Genomic DNA, 19,976 nt, shown 5'->3' with positions numbered 1-19,976 from the left:
CACAGTGTTGTACAATTTGACCTTTATCTGATTCCAAAACTCATTACTCCAGACAGACACTCTGTGCCCATTATACAGACTCTCCTCCCTTCCTTGTCCCAGTTCCTGGTAACTTCCAATCTTTTTGTCTATGAATTTCCCTTTTTCTGGATAGTTCATATAAATGGAATCATACAACATATGTCTTTTTAAAAGTCTGGCTTATTTCACTTAGCATCATGTTTTCGAAGTTTACCTATGTTGTAGTATGTACCAACACTTCCTATTTTTTGAATAAGGCTGAATAAGATTACATTGTGTGCATATACCGCCTTTGGTTTATTCAACATTGGGTTGTCGCCACTTCTGTGTGTTGGGCATAATGCTGCTATGCAGACTGGCATACAGGGGTCTGAGCCCCTGTTTTCAATTCTGGGTACCTAGGAGTGGAATTGCTGGGTCAGATGCTTGATTATTCTACATTTAACTTGTAGAGGAACTGCCCATTGTTTTCCACAGTGCTTCCTCATTTGTATAAACTTCAGAGTCACATTGTCAAATAAAATACCCTATTGGGTTTTATGTTCCTGTATTCAATCTTTAGATCATCTGAGGGTGGAAAACCTGTTATGATATTGAGTCTTAATACAATTATGTAGTATATCTCTCCAACTTAGGACTTTTTGATATCTTTCAAGGAAGTTTTTCTTTAACGGTTTTATTTATTTATTTTTAGAGAGAGGGAAAGGGAGGGAGAAAGAGAAGGAGAGAAACATCAATGTGTGGTTGCCTCTCACATGGCCCCCACTAGGGACCTGGCCTGCAACCCAGGTATGTGCCCTGACTGGGAATTGAACTAGCGACCTTTCAGTTTGCAGGTTGGCACTCAGTCCACTGAGCCACACCAGCCGGGGCAAGACTTTAAAAAGTTTTAATTAAGTATGTTAGGCTATATTTTCTTCCTAATATCTTTTTGGTTGTATTCGAGTTTTGGCAAGAATTACTAATATTTTGTCATTTTACAGTTCTGATATTTTATATTTCCCATTATGATTTATTTGACCCATAAGTTGTTTAGGAAAATATTTTCGATTTCTAAACGTATGCTATTTTTATAGTTAGTTTTCTGTTACTAATTTCTAACTTAATTGTTATACTCGGAGAATGTAGTCCGTATCTATTTGACAATAAGTTGAGGCTTGCTTTAAGGACTGGGCTATGTGGCCAATTATCATAAACACATGCTTTGTTTTTACATCATATGAAGTATTTATATACATTCATTTTATCAAATTTGCAAAGTGTGTTGTTTAAATCTCCTATATTGTTTTTGATGGTTTTATTTCCTGTTCTTTCGATTACTGTAACAGGTGTAAAAACTCCCGCTCTAGTGTAGATTTGTTAGTGTCTCCCGATGGTCCTGTCAGTTTTTACTTTATATGTATGTTTAGACTGCCTTTTTGAGTAGATATAAATTCAGGTCTTTTGGGTTAATTGAACATTTTCGTGTTTTGTAATGATCCTCTTTATCTGTAGTAATGACATTCCCTTAAGATCTATTGCCAATATTAACACAGCTACACCATCTTTCTTTCGGCTGGTATTTGCATGGCGTATCTTTTTCTACCTCCTAATGGAAACTGTGTATCTTTATATTTTAGATGTGGCTTATAATCTGAAAAGAGGTGGATCTTATTTTTATCTGGTCTGACATGTGTATTTTACTGGAGAGTTAAGCCTATATTCACTTAATGTAATTCTGATATTTTTTTTTCTTCAGATGTGCTTTATATTTGTGTCTCTCTATTTCACTTCCTCTTAATTTTGAGGATTGCTTGTACTTTTTATTCTCTTCCTATATTTTTCTCTTTCCTTGTATAGAAATTATATGATAAAGTTCTAGCCATGTATTAGTTTACTTATTTCAACATGAATACAGAGTTCAAACTTAATAATTTTCCTTCTTCCTAAAGAGTTCAAGTACTTCAAAAGTTTTAAGTCTTGTCACCCCTTTCCCTAGTTATTCCTGTCCTGTTCCATAACCTCCCCTACCCCAATTAGGCACCAAAAAATGTTTAGCTCTTTTTTCATGTTTAAACTTATCCACATATTTACCAATATCTTGTAATTCTATTCCTTGCTGCACTTCAGATCACTTTCTTTTGCTTAAAGTGGCACAGCTATTACTTTCTTCAGATAAGGGTCTGTTATTCACCAACTGTCTCAACTTCTGTTTGTCTGAAAATTTCTCTATTTCAGCTTGGTTTTTAAAAGTTATTTCACTGGGCGTAGGAGTCTGGGTCAACAGTTGCTTTTGTTAAACACCATTGTTAATATTACTTAGTCTTATGTTCTACTGGTGAGAATTCAGTTGGTCATCAGTTGCCGTTCATCTGAAGGTGATTTGTCTTATTTCTAGCAGGTTTAAAGAATATCTTTTCTCTGATGTTCTGTAGTTTTACTAGGAGGTGTCAGTTAGGGATTTCCAGGACTCTATAGATTTCAAGGATTGATGATTTGGAAAACTCTGAGCCTCGTCTCTTCAAATATTGCCTCGTTCTCATTCTCTCACACCCTAATGTCATGCTGGTTAGATACAGTTTTTCTTTTTTCTTTCTCCTTGTCTCTTAATTTCTTTTCTATATACTCCGTCTATCTGGGCTACATTCCTGGGCAAATCAGTTAACTAAGCCTCTTTTAGCAAAACTTTGACAAGAGTAATTTTAGTGGAGCAATAGGCTCAGAAGCTGGATTAATCTGAAGTGACAAGAGAATGAGAGGTAAAACATCCACCATGGTTAACTCAGTATGAAAGCTTTTTCTGAAGGAAGCCGAGAACTAGAAGCAGTTAAGAGAAAGTTGGGATTTTTTTTTTAATATAGAAAAGAGGGGCTTCCAGCCAAGATGGAGGTGTAGGTAGATATGCTTAGCTTCCTCGCACAACCAAAAGAAGGATAACAACCAATTTAAACACAAAAAAAACCCAACCAAAACTGCCTGAAAGTAAAACTGTATGGAAGTCGACAACCAAGGAGTTAAAGAAAAAACATTCATCCAGAGTGGTAGGAGGCGCAGAAATGGGCAGCTGGGGCAGAGAGGATGTGTGGGAAGGCAGTGACTGGCGGACCAGGTCATCCCACATTCACATGTGGATAAGCTGGGAAGAACAACTGGGGTACAAGACAGACCACACAACCCAAGGTTCTAGTGTCAGAAAATAAAGCCTCAAGACCTCTGGCTATAAAAATCTGTGGGGGTGGCAGTGGCAGGAGAAACTGCCATTCTCACAGGAGAGTCCATTGGAGGGGCCCATGGGGTCCCAGAACGTACACAAGCCCTTCCACCCAGGAATCAGCACCAGGGCAGCACCTGAAAGAGCACAATGCACTTGAAGGAAGTGGGGGAAGTGACTGAAAGTGGGGGGAAAGCAGAGCAAGTGGCATTGTCCCCTCTGTAACCCCTCCCCCACATACAGCAACACAACACAGTGAAGTGGGGTGCCCCACCCTGGTGAATCCCTAAGGCTCTTCCCCTTACAATGGAACAGGTGTGCCAAGACAAAGAGGTGTGGCCCCAATGAGAGAACAGATCAAACTCCAGGAAAAGAACTAAGCAACAAGGAGTTAGCCAACCTATCAGATACAGAGTTCAAAATACTGATAATCAGGATGCTCACCGAAATGATTGAGTACAGCCACAAAATAAAGGAAGAAGTGAAGTCTATGCAAAGTGAAATAAAGAAAAATATACGGGGAACCAACAGTGAAGGGAGGGAAACTGGGACTCAAATCAATGATTTGGAACAAAAGGAAGAAATAAACATCCAATCAGAACAGAATGAAGAAACAAGAATTCAAAAAAAAAAAAAAAAAGAGAGGATTAGGAGCCTCTGGGACAACTTTAAACATTTCAACATCCGAATCATGGGGTGCTGAAAGGAGAAGAGGAAGACCAAGAAGTTGAAAACTTAATTGAAAACATTATGAAGAAGAACTTCCTCAATCTGGCAAAGGAACTAGACATACTAGTCCAGGGAGCTCAGAGAGTCCCAAAGAAGTTGGACCCAAGGAGAAACACACCAATGCACAGCATATTTAAACTACCAAGGTTAAAGATAAGGAGAGAATCTTAAAAGCAGCAAGAGAAGAGTTAGCTACAAAGAATTTCCCATAAGACCATCAGCTGATTTCTCAAAAGAAACCTTGCAGGCAAGAAGGGGCTGGAAAGAATTCCAAGTTATGAAAGGCAAGGACCTACATCCAAGATTACTCTGTCTAGCAAAGCTATCTTTTAGAATGAAAGGGCAGATAAAGTACTTCCCAGATAAGGTCAAGTTAAAGGCATTCATCATCACCAAGCCCTTATTATATGAAATGTTAAAGGGACTTATCCAAGAAAAAGAAGATCAAAGCTATGAACAATAAAATGACAGCAAACACAATTACCAATACCTGAACCAACAGAGACAAAAACAAACTAAACAAACAGAACAGGAACAGAATCACAGAAATAGAAATCACACGGAGGGTTATCAGTGGGGAGGGGGAGAATGGGGGAAAAGATGCAGGGAATAAGAAGCATAAATGGTAGGTACAAAATAGACAGGGGGAGGTTAAGAATAGTATAGGAAATGGAGAAGCCAAAGAACTTATATGTACAACCCACGGACATGAACTAAGGGGGTGAGGGGAAAGCTGCAGGGAATGGGGGCACCAGGCAGAGGGGTATAAGGGGGAGAAAAAGCTTGGGACAACTGTAATGCATTAATCAGTAAAATATACTAAAAAAAAGAAAAAGAAGATGATATCCATAGGAATGATCTAGTAGAAGAGGAAAACTTGATGATGTAGAATATAATAGATAATTTTTGAGCAAAATCTCCAAGAGAAAAGGAACTAAGTCCAATTTTTTCAAGTCCGTGCTTCATTGTGTTTCTGTACCACCCCTTTTATTTTTCAGTTTGATTTGGGTTTTATTTTTTTAATGTTTTTTTCTTTATGCTATTACAGTTGTCCCAATTTTGCCCCCTTCACTTCCCTCCATCCAGCTTGCCCTATACTCCATAGTCAATTCCCACTGTTAACAATGTCAACGGGTCCTTCATATATGTTCCTTGACTAATGCCTTCACCTTCTTCCAAACAGTCCTCACCTCCCTCCTCCCCTCTTATTACAGTTGCCAGTCTGTTCCATGATTCTATTGCCTCTGGTTCTGTTTTGCTCGTTAGTTTATTTTGTTCATTAGGTTCCTCTCATTAGTGAGATCATGTGGTATTTGTCTTTCACCAACTGGCTTATTTCACTTAGCTTAATAGTCTCCAGATCCATCTGTGCTGTCACAAAAGGTAGGAGTTCCTTCTTTCTTTCTGCTGTGCTATACATATTTCCATTGTGTGAACATACCATAGTTTTTTAATTACTTATCTACTGATGGACACTTAGGCTGTTTCCAACTCTTGACTATTGTAAATAATGCTGCTATGAACATAGAGGTGCATAAATTCTTTTGAATTGGTGTTTTGGGTTTCTTAGGGTATATTCCCAGCAGTGGAATTGCCAGGTCAAAAGGTAGTTCCATTTTCAATTCTTTGAGGAAATTTCTTACTGTTTTCCACAGTGGCTGCACCAGGCTGCATTCCCACAAACAATGCACTACGGTTCCTTCCCTATTCACCACAACCTCACCAGCACTTGTTGTTTGTTGATTTTTTAATGATAGCCATTTTGACAAGTGTGAGGTGATATCTCATTGTGGTTTTAATTTTCATCTCTGTAATGGCTAGTGAGATTGAGCATCTTTTCATATGTCCTCCTTGGAGAAGTGTCTGTTCAGGTCTTTTGCCCGTTTTTTTTTTTGGATTGTTTGTCTTTCTGGTGTTGAGTTGTTTGAGTTGAGTTGAGTTGTGTTGTATATTTTGGAGATCAAACCCTGTCTGATGTATCATTGGCAGATATGTTCTCCCATACAGTCAGTTCCTTCTCCTTGTGATGACGGGTTCTTTAGCTGTGCAGAAGCTTTTTAATTTGATATAGTCCCATTTGTTTATTTTTTCCTTTATTTCCCTTGCCGTATGACAGGGTGTCAAACTCATTTTCACTGGGGGCCACATCAGCCTCACGGTTGCCTTCAGAGGGCCAAATGTAATTTTAGGACTGTATAAATGTAACTACTCCTTAACTGTAAAGGAGTTGAAGTTACATTCATTGAAAGTGAAAGCAGTCTCTTCAATAAATGGTGTTCAGAGAACCGACTTGTACATGCAAAAAAACGAACCTAGACCACCAACTTACACCATACACCAGAATAAACTCAAAGTGGATAAAAGACATAAATATAAGTCATAATACCATAAAAATCCTAGTGGAAAACATAGAAAAATTTCCGATATCTCACGTAGCAATGTTTTCACTGCTATATCTCCTAGGGCATTCATTGTGTGCTCATGCCCCCTTTGTCAAATATTAACTGAGCATAGAGCCAGGGGTTTATTTCTGGGCTGTGTCTTCAGTTCCATCGATCCATGTGTCTGTTCTTATACCAGTACCAGACTGTTCGTACACCCCTTTTAAAGGTTAGTGAAAGGGACTTTTCTTTATAATCAGGTCTTGCAGTCAGTTTAACTTAACAGGTATCATTCACTTACCCATTCACTCACTCAATAAATATGCAATCTGCCCTTTATGTATCAGGCATGTGTTAGGCTCTGGGAACTGAATTGTAACAACATAAACATGATCCGTGCACTCACGAAGCTTATAGGTTAGTGGGGGTGGCGGGTGGGTGGATTCAGGCCAAGGACTTTGAAGGAGAAGTACAGGATTGCATGGGAGCATATAATAGGGAACTTAATCTTTTAACCCCATTTTGATATAGTAAAGCAGGGACATTTAAGATGTTCCCAAAGAATGAGTTAGTTAGCCACACAAAGTCTGGGAAGCATTCTTAGAGAGAAAAGCATAGTTGGAGGCCCTATTGCAGCAAGGAACTTACAGAGGCTTAGGAATTGAAAGAAGACTGGAGCATAATGAATGAAAGGGAAGATGAACTTTGGAGGGATAGTAGGTACCAAATAGTACAGAATTGTAAGAATTTTAGACTACCCTGAGAGCACTAGAGAAGTATTGAAGGTACTTAAGCAGAGTAATGATAGATCTGTCTTTGTAATATTTTTGTTGTAAGGGTGTAGACACAAAGCTGGAGCCTGATGTGATGAAACTTTAGAATCATAAAATTAACTCTCCTTTTTCAAACTGTTTATTTACTTAGCCATTAAGCATTAAGCATGGCTTCCTCAGTGAGACATAAGTGGAAGTCGCCTTGGAATTAATAAAATGGTTTTCTGTCGTGTGTGTGTGTGTGTGTGAGAGAGAGAGAGAGAGAGAGAGAGAGAGAGAGATTGGGGGGTGTGGACAGGAGAGATACCTGGTAGTCAAGATACTATTTTTAAATTTTAACATAGTAATGAGGAATTAGCTAAATCTACTTAGAATGTTAATAATTTATGCATCATGCAGTATTAGTAATTCTTAGACTGCTGTCTTTACATTTGACTATTTTTGAATTATTCTAAGAAATTATGACAGATTTATTTAAGGATTTGTTTCAACCCATAAATTCTTTACTTAATGTAAATAAGGTTGTTATTTCTCAACATAACTGTCAGAGCGCACTATTCTATTTATGTTATCAGCTTCTTTAGAGATTGTGCAGAGTTATCATTAGGACTAGTTAAGTTTGTCTTGAGCCTTAGAGTCTATTTGTTTTGGGTCAGCCAAAAAGTCTGTTCAGGTTTTTTTGTAAAAGAAAAGACACATTTTTCATTTTCACCAATAACTATTGATTTGGATATTTGGAGTGCATTGGCTGTCTCCCATGTGGTATAACATTCACCGTTCTCAATTACTGTCTCGATTTGATCACTATCAACTTCAACTGGTCCACCCGACCGTGGAGCATCCATCATCCAGCGAGACATCTCCAGCACAAAACTTCGAAAACCACTTTTGACACGTGCAGTTAGTCACAGCACCTTCTCCACACACTGCACAAGTCTTTTTTGGCATTGCATTTGTGTTTTTACCTTTCTTGAAATAATAAAGCATACTGTGCCAAAAATGTTGCTTATTTTCTTCCATCTTCAATATTAAATTGGCTACACAAATATTCACCAATTTTGATGTTTTTATAAAATGCCCACTGATATGACAGCTGTCACAACACAGTCTAATGTAATTGTTTCAATGAAGGTAAAGACAACTGTTACTAGAGCCATCTTACTGAAAAAATGTAACAAACCTTTTGGCCAGCCCAATAATAAACACCTAACACTATGTCCTGCACATAGTAGGCACTCAAAAATATCTTCAGTGAATCAATATATCTGATACAGTTCTTTTTTACATTTTCTTTTTCAATTAAAGGTCATAATCAGTATTACTTTGTATCAGTGTCAGGTGTGCCGCCTCGTGGTTAGACAGTCACACACTTCACAGAGTGTCCCCCAATATTTTCCCTATCTGTGTTTTACATCCCCATGGCTGTTTTATAACTGCTAATTTGTACTTCCCATCCCTTCACTTTTTTCACTCAGCCTCCCAACCCCACTCCCTCTGGCAACCATCTCTCTGTCTTTTGTATTTTCAATTTTGCTTGTTTGTTTATTTTGTTCATTAGATTCCACATATAAGTGAAATCATGGTATTAGTCTTTCTCTGTCTGACTTATTTCACTTAGCATACCTTTAGATTTATCCACACTGTTGCAAATAGTAAGATTTCACTTTTTTTCTGATACAGTGCTCTTAATTACACCTGATAAAAATTTCCTTCCTGAATTCCTTCCCTTCACACAGAACATATTGCCTTTGTTCGGTATTCATTTTCTCCCTGGCTTGATGGTTTTCAGTGAGTATTATTATTTTGCTGTTTTCCCTTACTCAAAATTTCTTTTTAAGGTTTAATTGTCCTGAGTCTTTCTTGAGATTCGTGTCCTTGCTATTTTGTATTCTAAACCTTTGTTTGCCCATTTTCTCATAGAAAATGTCTTTTTTCCTTTTCTCATTTGATCTAACTTAATTTATATTGAAAACAACTTTTGAGCCTGTTTTTGATTTTGTGTTTTGCAGTATTTTAATTGCAGTTTTTCCCATCCAGAGGAACTACTGAACTGTTACTATGCATTCGATAAACATAATTTTATGTATTCTGTTTTTAGTCTATTGAAGACAATGAAGTCTATTTGCCTAATGATGAAATTTGGACCTACGATATTGATAGTGGGTTGTGGTAAGTAATTTTAAATTGCAGAATGTTGAGTCCTAATACGTGTTATAAATATTTTCATAGATTCGGAATTTACAGCCCTGCTTAGAACATACTGCAACATTTATTTCTCTCTTTCACTTTCTTTGAATGCTTTATTCTCTCTGGCTCTTTGTTTCCCCTACTCCCTTCCTCTCTCCACTATTTGTCCTTTTCCATCCCTCACAATTCTAACGCTGTCTCTGAAGGCTTTGTTCTGCTAATTAATTCCCAATTCTGGTGACACGTGTGAAGATTTTGTAATTTTCCAGTACGTTGAAAAACCTGTATGGTGGATCTTCGAATTTTTGCAGTATTGGCTGCCATTGTACTTTAATTATAATTGTCAGGGACAATTTTCATTTAAAAAGGACTCGTGCAGTTCAAAGGGAATTTTAACCTGCCTTTCGGGAAAGTTATGAAACCCCATGCTGTTCTCGCTGCAGGACGATGCACCTCATGGAAGGAGACCTCCCCGCCTCCATGTCAGGGAGCTGCGGCGCCTGCATTAATGGGAAGCTGTACATTTTTGGAGGCTATGACGACACAGGATACAGCAATCGAGTAATATTTTCCTTCAGTTCAGGGGTGCAGCAAAATGTGTAATGTTCAGTGCATCACTTCATCTCACAAGTGTACACATATTTTAAAAAGAAGATATATGTAGAAAATCTTGTGCTTATGGTTATAAGGTTTTAGAGTGAAAATGAAGTAGTGCTTTCTTTCCATGTCTTTCTGTTACAGAATTAACTACATACCTAATTGATATCTATAGGGCAAGGGAATGATGGGAAAAGATCTGTTTCAGTATGTTTTATATATCATTTTTTGCTTCTAAAACATAGTCTCATTTTCATTAGCTCCACAGTTAAAATTTTACTTGTTAAAAAGGAAAAAGTAATATTATTAATTTTTGGATCACATAATCCTCAGATATAGATTTAATTTTCAAGTGCCCTGTCTGTTAATGGTGTTCTCTTTTTTTTAAAGCTTTATTTTGTTAACTTGCGGACCAGAGATGGAACCTACATTTGGGAAAAAATCACCAAATTTGAAGGAAAACCACCCACACCACGTGATAAACTTTCTTGCTGGGTATATAAAGACAGGTAATGCATCAAAATCATCTCATTAACCACACTTACATGAGAATTATAGCTTGGGGCCAAAATCAAGAAAACTTGAGAGTCTGATTTTTTTCAACATATAATTACAAACTTTTTTTTTTAAATCCTCACCTGAGGATGTGCTGTTTTATTGCTTTAGAGAGTGAAGGGGGATGTGGGGTGGGGGAAGAGGGGAGAGAGAGAGGGAGGGAGGGAGAGAGAAACATTAATGTGAGAGACAAACATTGCCTCTGAACATTGATTGCCTTAGGTGTCTCAACCTACCGAACCCGCAACCTAGATATGTGCCCTGACCAGAATAAAGACCAGAATAAACCCTGCAACCTTTCAGCATCCGGGAGAATGCTCCACCCAACTGAGCCACATGGGCCAGGGCCAAACTTGTTTTGATGTAAATGATAACAGCAGTTTTAAACCCTGGAAAAGCTAAGTAATAAAAATAAACATGTGGAAGCAACTACAAATTAAAAATAAATTATTTTTTTAAAAAACAAATAGTTAATTTATAGTTTAATAGTTTATTATAGTTTTAGATTATAATAAACTATAATAAACTTTATAATGTATAGTTTAATCGTTTATTAAATTATTTATTAATTAAACTTTTTGAATGATACATTCACAGGATTCATACCATCTTTTAAAACATTGCAGTGAAAGCTTTGGCTCCCAATCCTATCCCTGCCCCCCCGTGCACAAATAGCTCCTTCTCTTTATATCTTTTGTATTCTTATGGTAGTGGTTTCCAAAATTGTGTGTCCTTGGAATCACCTGAGGATCTTTTAAAAATTCCAAAGCCCAGGTGATACCCCAGAATAATTAAATTACAGTCTCTGGGAGTATGATTATTTCGAAGTTCCTCAGGTGACCGCAAGATGCAGACAAGTTTGGAAACCACTGCGGTCAGTGTTACTTCACGCAGATAGAAACAGATATGTACGTGTGCATGTGTATTCCTCTTTTTGCCCCTCTCCCTCGCACGAATCTCAGTGTACTCTCTGTACTCTGCACCCTGCTGCTTCTTTTAGTTAAAAGTAAAATGGAGATCTGTCTTCTTTCTGTGTCCCTAGTTAGAAAGCTTGTTCTTTGTGAGGTTTGGTTTTGGGGTGGTTTTTTTTTTTTGTACTTTCGTAGTATTTTCTGTGAATATACATCCATTGTTTGTTTAACCTTTACCCTGTAGGTTGTTTCAAGTCCTTTACTATCACAAATTATGCCTTTGGATATCTGTGTGTGTGTGTGTGTGTGTGTGTGTGTGTGTACATACCAGATAGATCTCCTGAGTAAAATTCCAGAATTAGATGGCTGGGTCAAAAGTAATGCATTTATAATTTTGTAGATGCTTAGTTTGTTATGGCTACTGTAGCAAAGAACCATAGACTGAGTGGCTTCAACAACAGATAGATATTGTCTCACAGTTCTGGAGGCTACAAGTCTGAGATCAAAGTGTCAGCAGGGTTGGCTCCTTCTCTGGGTTTTGAGGAAGAATCTATTGCATGCCTGTCCCCTAGTTTCTGGTGATTATTGGCAGCCTTTGGTGTTCCTTGGCATGTAGGATGCCGCTCCTGTCTGTGCTTCACTTCCGCAGCAGCCTTCTCCCTGTGTGCACTTGTCTGTCTCGTCTTAACTCGACTGCCTCTGTAAAGACCTTATGTTCATATAAGGTCACATTCTGAGATATTGGGGAATAGGACTTCAACATACACATTTTGGGAGGACACAATTCAACCCATAAGAATAAATTTTGCACATTTTTCCTCCATAGAGGTTGTGCTGTTTTATATTCAACAATGGAATGCTTATTTCTCCACAGTCTTGCCAAGAGTTTGCAAACAGATTTAGATTTTTTGTTTGTTTGTTTTGCTCACTGAGAAATGACGTCTCAGTGATATTTCGATTTTCATTAAAAACATATTTTTGTGAGTCTGAATGTATTTTCATATGCTTAAGGGAAGTTTTTATTTCTTTTTCTCTGGACTGTTTGGTCATGCCCTTCACTCATTGTTCTCTGTTGTTGGCACTTATCATCTCAGTTGCTAGGAGTTTCTGTAGTTACGTGTAAAGAGATTAGCGTTTGTGCGATAGGAAATCTTTTTCCAGTTTGTCACCGTCCTTTGACTTGACTTAGAAGTGTGCTCTGTGTACATTAAACAGCTTTTCAAAACTGCGACTTAGATAAATTTATCAATAACTTATTTTGTGGCTTCTTGATTTTGAGCCTTGATTGCAAAGGCTTTTCCCACTCTAAGATTATAATCTCGTTCTCCCACATTTTCTCCTAGTGCTTTTGAAATTTAATTTCTACATTTAAATCATCAATTCATGTGGGGACCTTGCCCTGTGGATGGTGTGAGATATGGATTCAGGTTTATCTTTTTTGAATGACCATCTCATCTCTAACTCGGTTATTTCAGATTCTACTTTTCTTGTGTATTTCCTAATTGGTTTTGATATTTGGATCTACTTTTAGGTTTTATTCTATTTTGTTTATCTTCTCTCTGTTAATGCACAAATATTTCACTAGTGTAGAGAGTGAAGCATTACAGAACATTTTTATAGAACTAGTACACCTTAAATACTTATCACAAAGTGGGCACACTTATATAATTACTGCCCAAATAAACAGAATATTATCAATACTCTAGAAACCCTCCTTATGTCCACCGCTGACCACTTTGCTCAGACTCCTCTCCAGAGGAAACTCGTTATCCTGATGTCGAACATCCTGCATTGTTTATTCTTTTTTATTTTCTGTGTCATACATGGAATCCTACAGAATTTATTCTTCTACTCATAATTTTGTGATTCATCCATGACATTTTGTCTACCTATAGTTTTGTTTCTTTCCTATATGTTATTCTATTAAGTACAATACTACACAGTATATTTATTCATTCTACTATTGACAGATATTTAGGTCATTTTCACTTTTTAATTCTTTGGAGTAATATGAGTATTCTTCTCTGTATTTTGGTACATAAGGGTATACATTTCTATTGGGTATATCTCTCTTCATTCTCTTAATGGTCTAGTCTGATGTTAATATAGTATAATTCACCAATCTTTTCTTTATGATTAGTGCTTTCGTGCCCTAGCAACTTTTCATTCCCCAAGGCCCTGAAGATACTCTTAAGTTATCTTTTAAAATATTAATCATTTTATTTTACCCGTTCCTACCCACAGAACACCTGTGGACTATGGAATTTTTGTGTGTGTGTGTGATATAAGGGTCAGGCTTTTTTTTTTTTTAATCCTTACCTAAGGATATGTCTATTGATTCTAGAGAGAGCAGAAGGGGGTGGAGAGAGAGAGATCAATGTGAGAAACATCAATCAGTTGCCTCCTGTACGCGCGCCCTGACTGGGATTGAACCTACAACCTAGGTGTGTGCCGTGATTGGCAACTGAACCCACAACCTTTTGGTGTAGGGCTGATACTCCAACCAAATGAGCCACCCGGCCGGGGGAAGGTCAGGTTTTATTTCCCATTTGGATGACCCACTGGATAACCGGTCGGTCCAGCAGCATTGACGGCCACGATCACACTTTCTCCTTTGCTCTGCAGCACCACTTTCGCCACAAATTAAGTGTCCATACGTGGAAGGGTGTGTTTACTGACTGGGTATCAAACCCACAACCTTGGCATATCAGGACAAGGCCCTAAGCAACTGAGCTACCAGGCCAGGGCTAATTTGTATTTTTTATATATTTGTATTTCAGATATAAATGTTGCTTGGTTGCAACAAGTATTTCGACATGCTGTTGATTTCCGTTGGCAGACATACAGAATTTTTTAGGGAGAGAAATGGATAACTTTGTCAATTGGTTTCTGGATGTTAATTTTTTGTCACAACAGTTTGAAAGAAGCATTATAGGGACTGAAGCTTAAAATAAAACTGAACTCTGAGCTTTGGGTAGGCTTGCATGAAGGAAATATCTTTGTGAATGATTAGGAGAAATGAAGTGTGTTTCTGTAAGCTACTAGGCCAGGGTTTTCTACTTCTGTTTTTCCAGGACTTAATTGACCCCAAATCTACAAAGTATTTTTGGTTCCTTAAAGTTTTTCTACTTTGTGTATACAAGAAACTGGTAACAGTGGTTGCCTAGCAGGACAATTGAGTGAGAGTAGGAGGGAGACTTACTTTTTACTTTACCTTTTAAAAAAAGTTGTGGTAAAATATATTTAATATAAAATTTGCCATTTTAATCATAGTTAAGTGTACAATGCAGTGGCATTAATTTCATTCACAGTCCTGTTCAACCATCCTCATTACCTGGTTCTAAAACTTTTATTACTCTAAATCAGACACTTTACGGTAGTTGTCATCCCTAAGTATCTGTGGCGGGCAAAATCTTCCAGTGCTCAAGTCCCTTATAAAAAACGCTGTGGTATCTGTATATAATAACTTATGCACATCCTTTATATACTTTAAATCATCTGTAGAGTACTTAAAATATCTAGTACAGCGTACATGCTATGTAAATAACTGTTATACTGTGCTGGGTAGGAATAACGGTAAGAAAAAAGTTTGCACTGTCCAGCACTGATGCAGCCGTCGTGGGCCCAACTACACAGCACACGTCAGCAGCAACATCCCTTTTTTTCTTTTCAAATATTTTTGATCCACAGTTGGTTGAATTCACAGACGCAGAACTGACAGATACGGAGGGCCAGCTGCACCCATTAAGCAATACCCTTCCATTTCCCCTTCTCCCTAACCCCTGGTAACTCCTACTTCCCATCTCCATGAATTTGCCTATTACAGATATTTCATATACGTGGAATCATCCAATATTTGTTCCTTGGTATCTGGCTTAATTTTACTTAACAAAATGTTTTCAAAGCTCACTATTCCTGTTCTAAGTGGGAATGCCATTCCATTGCAGACGGCGTTTTGTGTGTTCTGCTCATCAACACTTGGGTCGTGTCCAGGTTTTAGCTATTGTGAATAATGCTGGAATGAACATTGGCTTGCAAGTATCGTTGGAGTCCCTGTTGTGAATTCTTTTCAGTATATCTAAGAGAGTTGCTAGGTCATATGATAATTCTATGTTTAACTTTTTGAGGAAACACCAAACTGTTTTCCATACTTACTATGCTGTTTTATATTCCCTCTGGCAATGAGCAAGCGTTCCAATTTCTTCATAACCTCTCCCATACTTGCAATTTTCTGCTTCTGTTTTTACTTTTGTTCTTTGTTCCATTTTATAACAGATTATCCTAGTGGGTGTGAAGTAATGTTCATGGTGGTTTTGATTTGTATTTCCTCAGTGACTAATGATGTCAACTACCTATTCATGTGCTTATTGCCATTTGTGTATCTTTAAAGAAGTGTCAGTTCTAGTCCTTTGCCCATTAAAAAAAAATGAGTTGTTTCTCTTTTTCGTTGGTGATTTGTAATTCTTTACATATTTTGGGTATTAATCTCTTATCAGAGATGTGTAGTGTTTTTGTTGTATCACCATTGTCTGGCTGGCCTCATCAAATGACTTTAGGGAGTGTTCATTGCTCTTCAATTTTTGGGAGAGTTTCAGAGGATTGGTATTACTTCTTCTTCAAATATTTAGTAGAATTCACAAGTGAAGCCATCTGGTTCTGGTATTTTCTTTGTTGGGAGGTTTTTGATTACTGATTCAATCTCCTTATTTGTTATATCAGTTTATTCAGATTTTCTATTTTTTCATGAACCGTTTTTGTAGCACTCTCCCCAGGAATGTTTCTAGTTTATTCAGTCTGCGGGCATGCACTTTCCCATAGTATTCGCTTACAGTCCTTTTTATTTCTGTGATGTTGGTAGTAATGTCTTCTCTGTCATTTCTTTTTCCTTAGCTTAGCTAAAGCCTTTTCAACTTTGATCTTTTCAAAGAACTAACTTTAGTTTTTGTTTTTTTCTACTGTTTTTCTATTACCTTTAATTTTTATTATTTCCTTCCTTCTGTTATCTATGGATCTAGTTCTTTCTGGCTTTCTTGCTTGCTTGCTTTCTATTTCCTTAATGTATTCAATTATATTATTACTTTGAGATCTTTCTTTTTAAAAAATTCATAGGCATTTACACCTATAGACTTTGCAGCACTGCCTTCACTGTATCCCATAAGTTTTGTTTTATTATATTTTCTTTTTTATTCTTGTTTATGCTCTTGCAGTTGTACCAATTTTCCCCCTTCGCCCTCCTCTGCCCAGCCCATCCCCTGCTCCCACAGTCCATCCTCACACTGTTGTCCATGTCCATGGGTCATTCATACATGTTCTTTGACTAGTCCCTTCCCCTTCTTTCTACCATTCCCTCTCCCCCCTCCGCTCTGGCAGCTGTCAGTCTGTTCCCTGTTTTTCCATGTCTCTGGTTCTGTTTTGCTCATTAGTTCATTAGATGCCTCTTATAGGTGGTATTGTTTGGTATTTGTCCCTCACGGCCTGGCTTATTTCACTTAGCATAATAGTCTCCAGTTCCATCCATGCTGTCACAGAGGGTAGTAGTTCCTTCTTCTCTCTTCCTGCTGCATAGTATTCCATTGTAGAGATGAACTGCAGATTTTCAATCCATTCATCTACTGAGGGGCACTTAGGCTGTTTCCAACACTTGGCTATTGTAAATAGTGCTGCTGTAAACATCGTGGTGCATAACTTCCTTTGAATTGGCGTTTTGGGATTCTTTGGGTATATTCCCAGCAGGAATCACTGTCATAAGGCAGTTCCATTTTTAATTTTTTGAGGAAATTCCATACTGTCTTCCACAGTGGCACCAGTCTACCTTCCTATCAACAGTGCAGTAAGCTTCTCTTTTTTCCACATTCTCACCAGCACTTGTTGTTTGTTGATTTATTAATCATGGCCATTCTGACAGGTGTGAGTTGATATCTCATTGTTTTAATTTGCATCTCTCTGATGGCTAGTGATGTTGACCATTTTTCATGTGTCTGTAGGCCCTCTGTATGTCCTCCTTGGAGAAGTGTCTGTTCAGGTCCTTTGCCCATTTTTTGATTGGATTGTTTGACATCCTGGTGTTGAGTTGTGTGAGTTCTTTACATATTTTGGAGATCAAACCCCTATCCAATGTATCATTGGCTAACGTGTTCTTCCATACAGTCGGTTCTCTTTTCATTTTGATGATGGTTTCTTTGGCTGTACAGAAGCTTTTTAGTTGGATATAGTCCCATTAGTTTATTTTTTCCTTTATTTCCCATGCTCCAGGAGATATATTGTCAAAAATATTGCTATATGAGATATCTGAAATTTTCCTGCCTATGTTTTCCTCTAGGACTTTTATGGTATCGTGACTTATATTGAAGTCTTTTATCCATTTTGAGTTTGTTCTGGTGTATGGTGTAAGTTGGTGGTCGAGTTTCATTTTTTTGCATGTACCAGTGTAGTTCTCCCAACACCATTTATTGAAGAGGCTATTTTTTCTCCATTGTATATTTGTACCCCCTTTGTTAAATATTAATTGACCATAGAGACATGGGTTTATTTCTGGACTCTCTATTCTGTTCCATGATCTATATGTCTGTTTTTATGCCAGTATCAGACTGTTTGAAGTCAGGTATTGTAATCCCTCCAACTTTGTCCTTTCTCAAGATTGCTGTGGCTATTCAGGGTAGTTTTGCTTCCATATAAATTTGTGAAGTATTTGTTCTAGATCTAAGAAATATGCCATTGGTATTTTAGTAGGAATTGCACTGAATCTATAGATGGCTTTGGGTAGCATGGACATTTTAATGATGTTAAGTCTTCCAATCCATGAGCATGGTATGTGCTTCCATTTATTTGTATCTTCCTCAATTTCTTTTTTCAGTGTTCTATAGTTTCCAGAGTACAAGTCATTTTACCTACTTGGTTAATTTATTCCTTGACACTTTATTTTTCTTGTTGCTATAGTAAGTGGGATTTTTTTCGGATAGTTCATTGTTGGTGTACAATGCCATCAATTTCTGAATATTGACTTTGTATCCCACTACTTGGCCAAATTCATTTACTAGGTCAAGTAGTTTTTTGGGGGGGTCTTCTGTGTACACTCAGCATAATAGTCTCCATAGTCTCCAATAGTCTCCATGTTGTTTGCAAATAATGACAATTTTACTTCCTCTTTTCCAGTTTGCATGCCTTTTATTTCTTCTTCTTGTTTCATCGCTGTGGCTAGAACTTCCAGTACTCTGTTGAATACGAGTGGTGAAAGCAGACAATCTTGTGTTGTTCCTGATCTTAAGGGAAACACTTTTAGTTTTTGCCCATTGAGTATGATGTTGGCATAGGTTTTTCATGTATGGCCTTTATTAGATTGAGGTATGCTCCCTCTAGTCCCACTTCACCGAGTGTTTTTGTCATAAATGGGTGCTGGATTTTGTCAAATGCTTTTTCTGCATCTATTGATATGATCATGTGATTTTTGTCTTTCATTTCATTCATGTGATGTATCACATTTATTGATTTGCAAATATTGTACCATCCTTGCATCCCTGGACTAAATCCCACTTAATCATAGTGTATGGTCTTTTTAAAGTATTGTTGGATCTGGTTTGCTAGTATTTTGTTGAGGATTTTTGCATCTATGTTCATCAGAGATATTGGCCTGTAGTTTTCTTTCTTCATCGTGTCTTTGCTTGGTTTGGGGATTAGGATAGTACTGGCCTTGTAACAAGAGTATGGCGTCTTCCCTCTTGTTGAATTTTTTGGAATAGTTTTTGAAGGATTGGTGTTAGTTCTTCTTTGAATGTTTGGAAAAATTCCCTGTGAAACCATGTGGTCCAGGGCTTTTCTGTGTCAGTAGTTTTTTGATTACTGCTTCAATTTGCTAGATGTTAGTGGTCTAGTCAGGTTTTCTGCTTCTTCCTGATTCAGTTTTGGAAGATTGTGTGTTTCCGGAAACATTCATTTCACCCAGGTTGTCCAATTTTTTGACATATAGTCGTTCATAGTAATTTCTTACAGTCATTTGTATTACTGTAGTATCAGTTGTTACTGCTCTTTCATTTCTGATTTTATTTATTTGGGTCCTTAGTCTCTTTTTAAAAAAATGTTTTATTGATTATGCTACTACAGTCATCCCATTTTTTCCTACCCTTCCTTCACCTCTGCCCTGTACCACCCCTCCCACCATCATCCCCCTCCCCTTTAGTTCATGTCCATGGGTCATACACATAAGTTCTTTGGCTTTTTCATTTCCCATACTATTAATGTCCCCCTGTCTGTTTTGTACCTACCATTTATGCTTCTTATTCCATGTACCTTTTCCTACATTCTCACCCTACCCCCTCGCTGCTGATAATCTTCCATGTGATCTCCATTTCTGTCAATCTCTTCCTGTTCTAGTTATTTGCTTAGTTCATTCTTGGTTTTTTAGGTTCAGTTGTTGATAGTTGTGAGTTCATTGTCATTTTACTGTTCATATTTTTGATCTTTTTCTTAGATAAGTCTCTTTAACATTTCATATAACAAGGGCTTGGTGATGATGAACTCCTTTAACTTGACCTTATCTGGGAAGCACTTTATCTGCCTTTTCATTCTAAATGATAGCTTTGCTGGATAGAGTAATCTTGGATGTAGGTCCTAGCCTTTCATGACTTGGAATACTTCT

At 37.5% G+C, this 19,976-nt stretch overlaps 1 protein-coding gene across 2 annotated transcripts in view; it reads left to right on the top strand.

The window, feature by feature from the left end:
* Window positions 1-19,976, top strand: part of KLHDC1 (kelch domain containing 1) — a 71,889-nt gene that overhangs the window by 4,979 nt on the left and 46,934 nt on the right. For both annotated transcript variants that reach the window (XM_053929189.2, XM_053929188.2), the window contains 3 exons: window positions 9,193-9,263; window positions 9,725-9,842; window positions 10,269-10,387. In XM_053929189.2, coding sequence (XP_053785164.1) covers window positions 9,193-9,263; window positions 9,725-9,842; window positions 10,269-10,387 — 308 coding nt within the window. The remainder of the gene's footprint in view (window positions 1-9,192; window positions 9,264-9,724; window positions 9,843-10,268; window positions 10,388-19,976) is intronic.

Source organism: Desmodus rotundus, chromosome 7 (genome assembly GCF_022682495.2).
Source record: "Desmodus rotundus isolate HL8 chromosome 7, HLdesRot8A.1, whole genome shotgun sequence".
Classification (NCBI taxonomy): domain Eukaryota; kingdom Metazoa; phylum Chordata; class Mammalia; order Chiroptera; family Phyllostomidae; genus Desmodus; species Desmodus rotundus.
The sequence above is the reverse complement of the archived record's forward strand: the minus strand, read 5'-3'. Positions and strand labels throughout refer to the sequence as shown.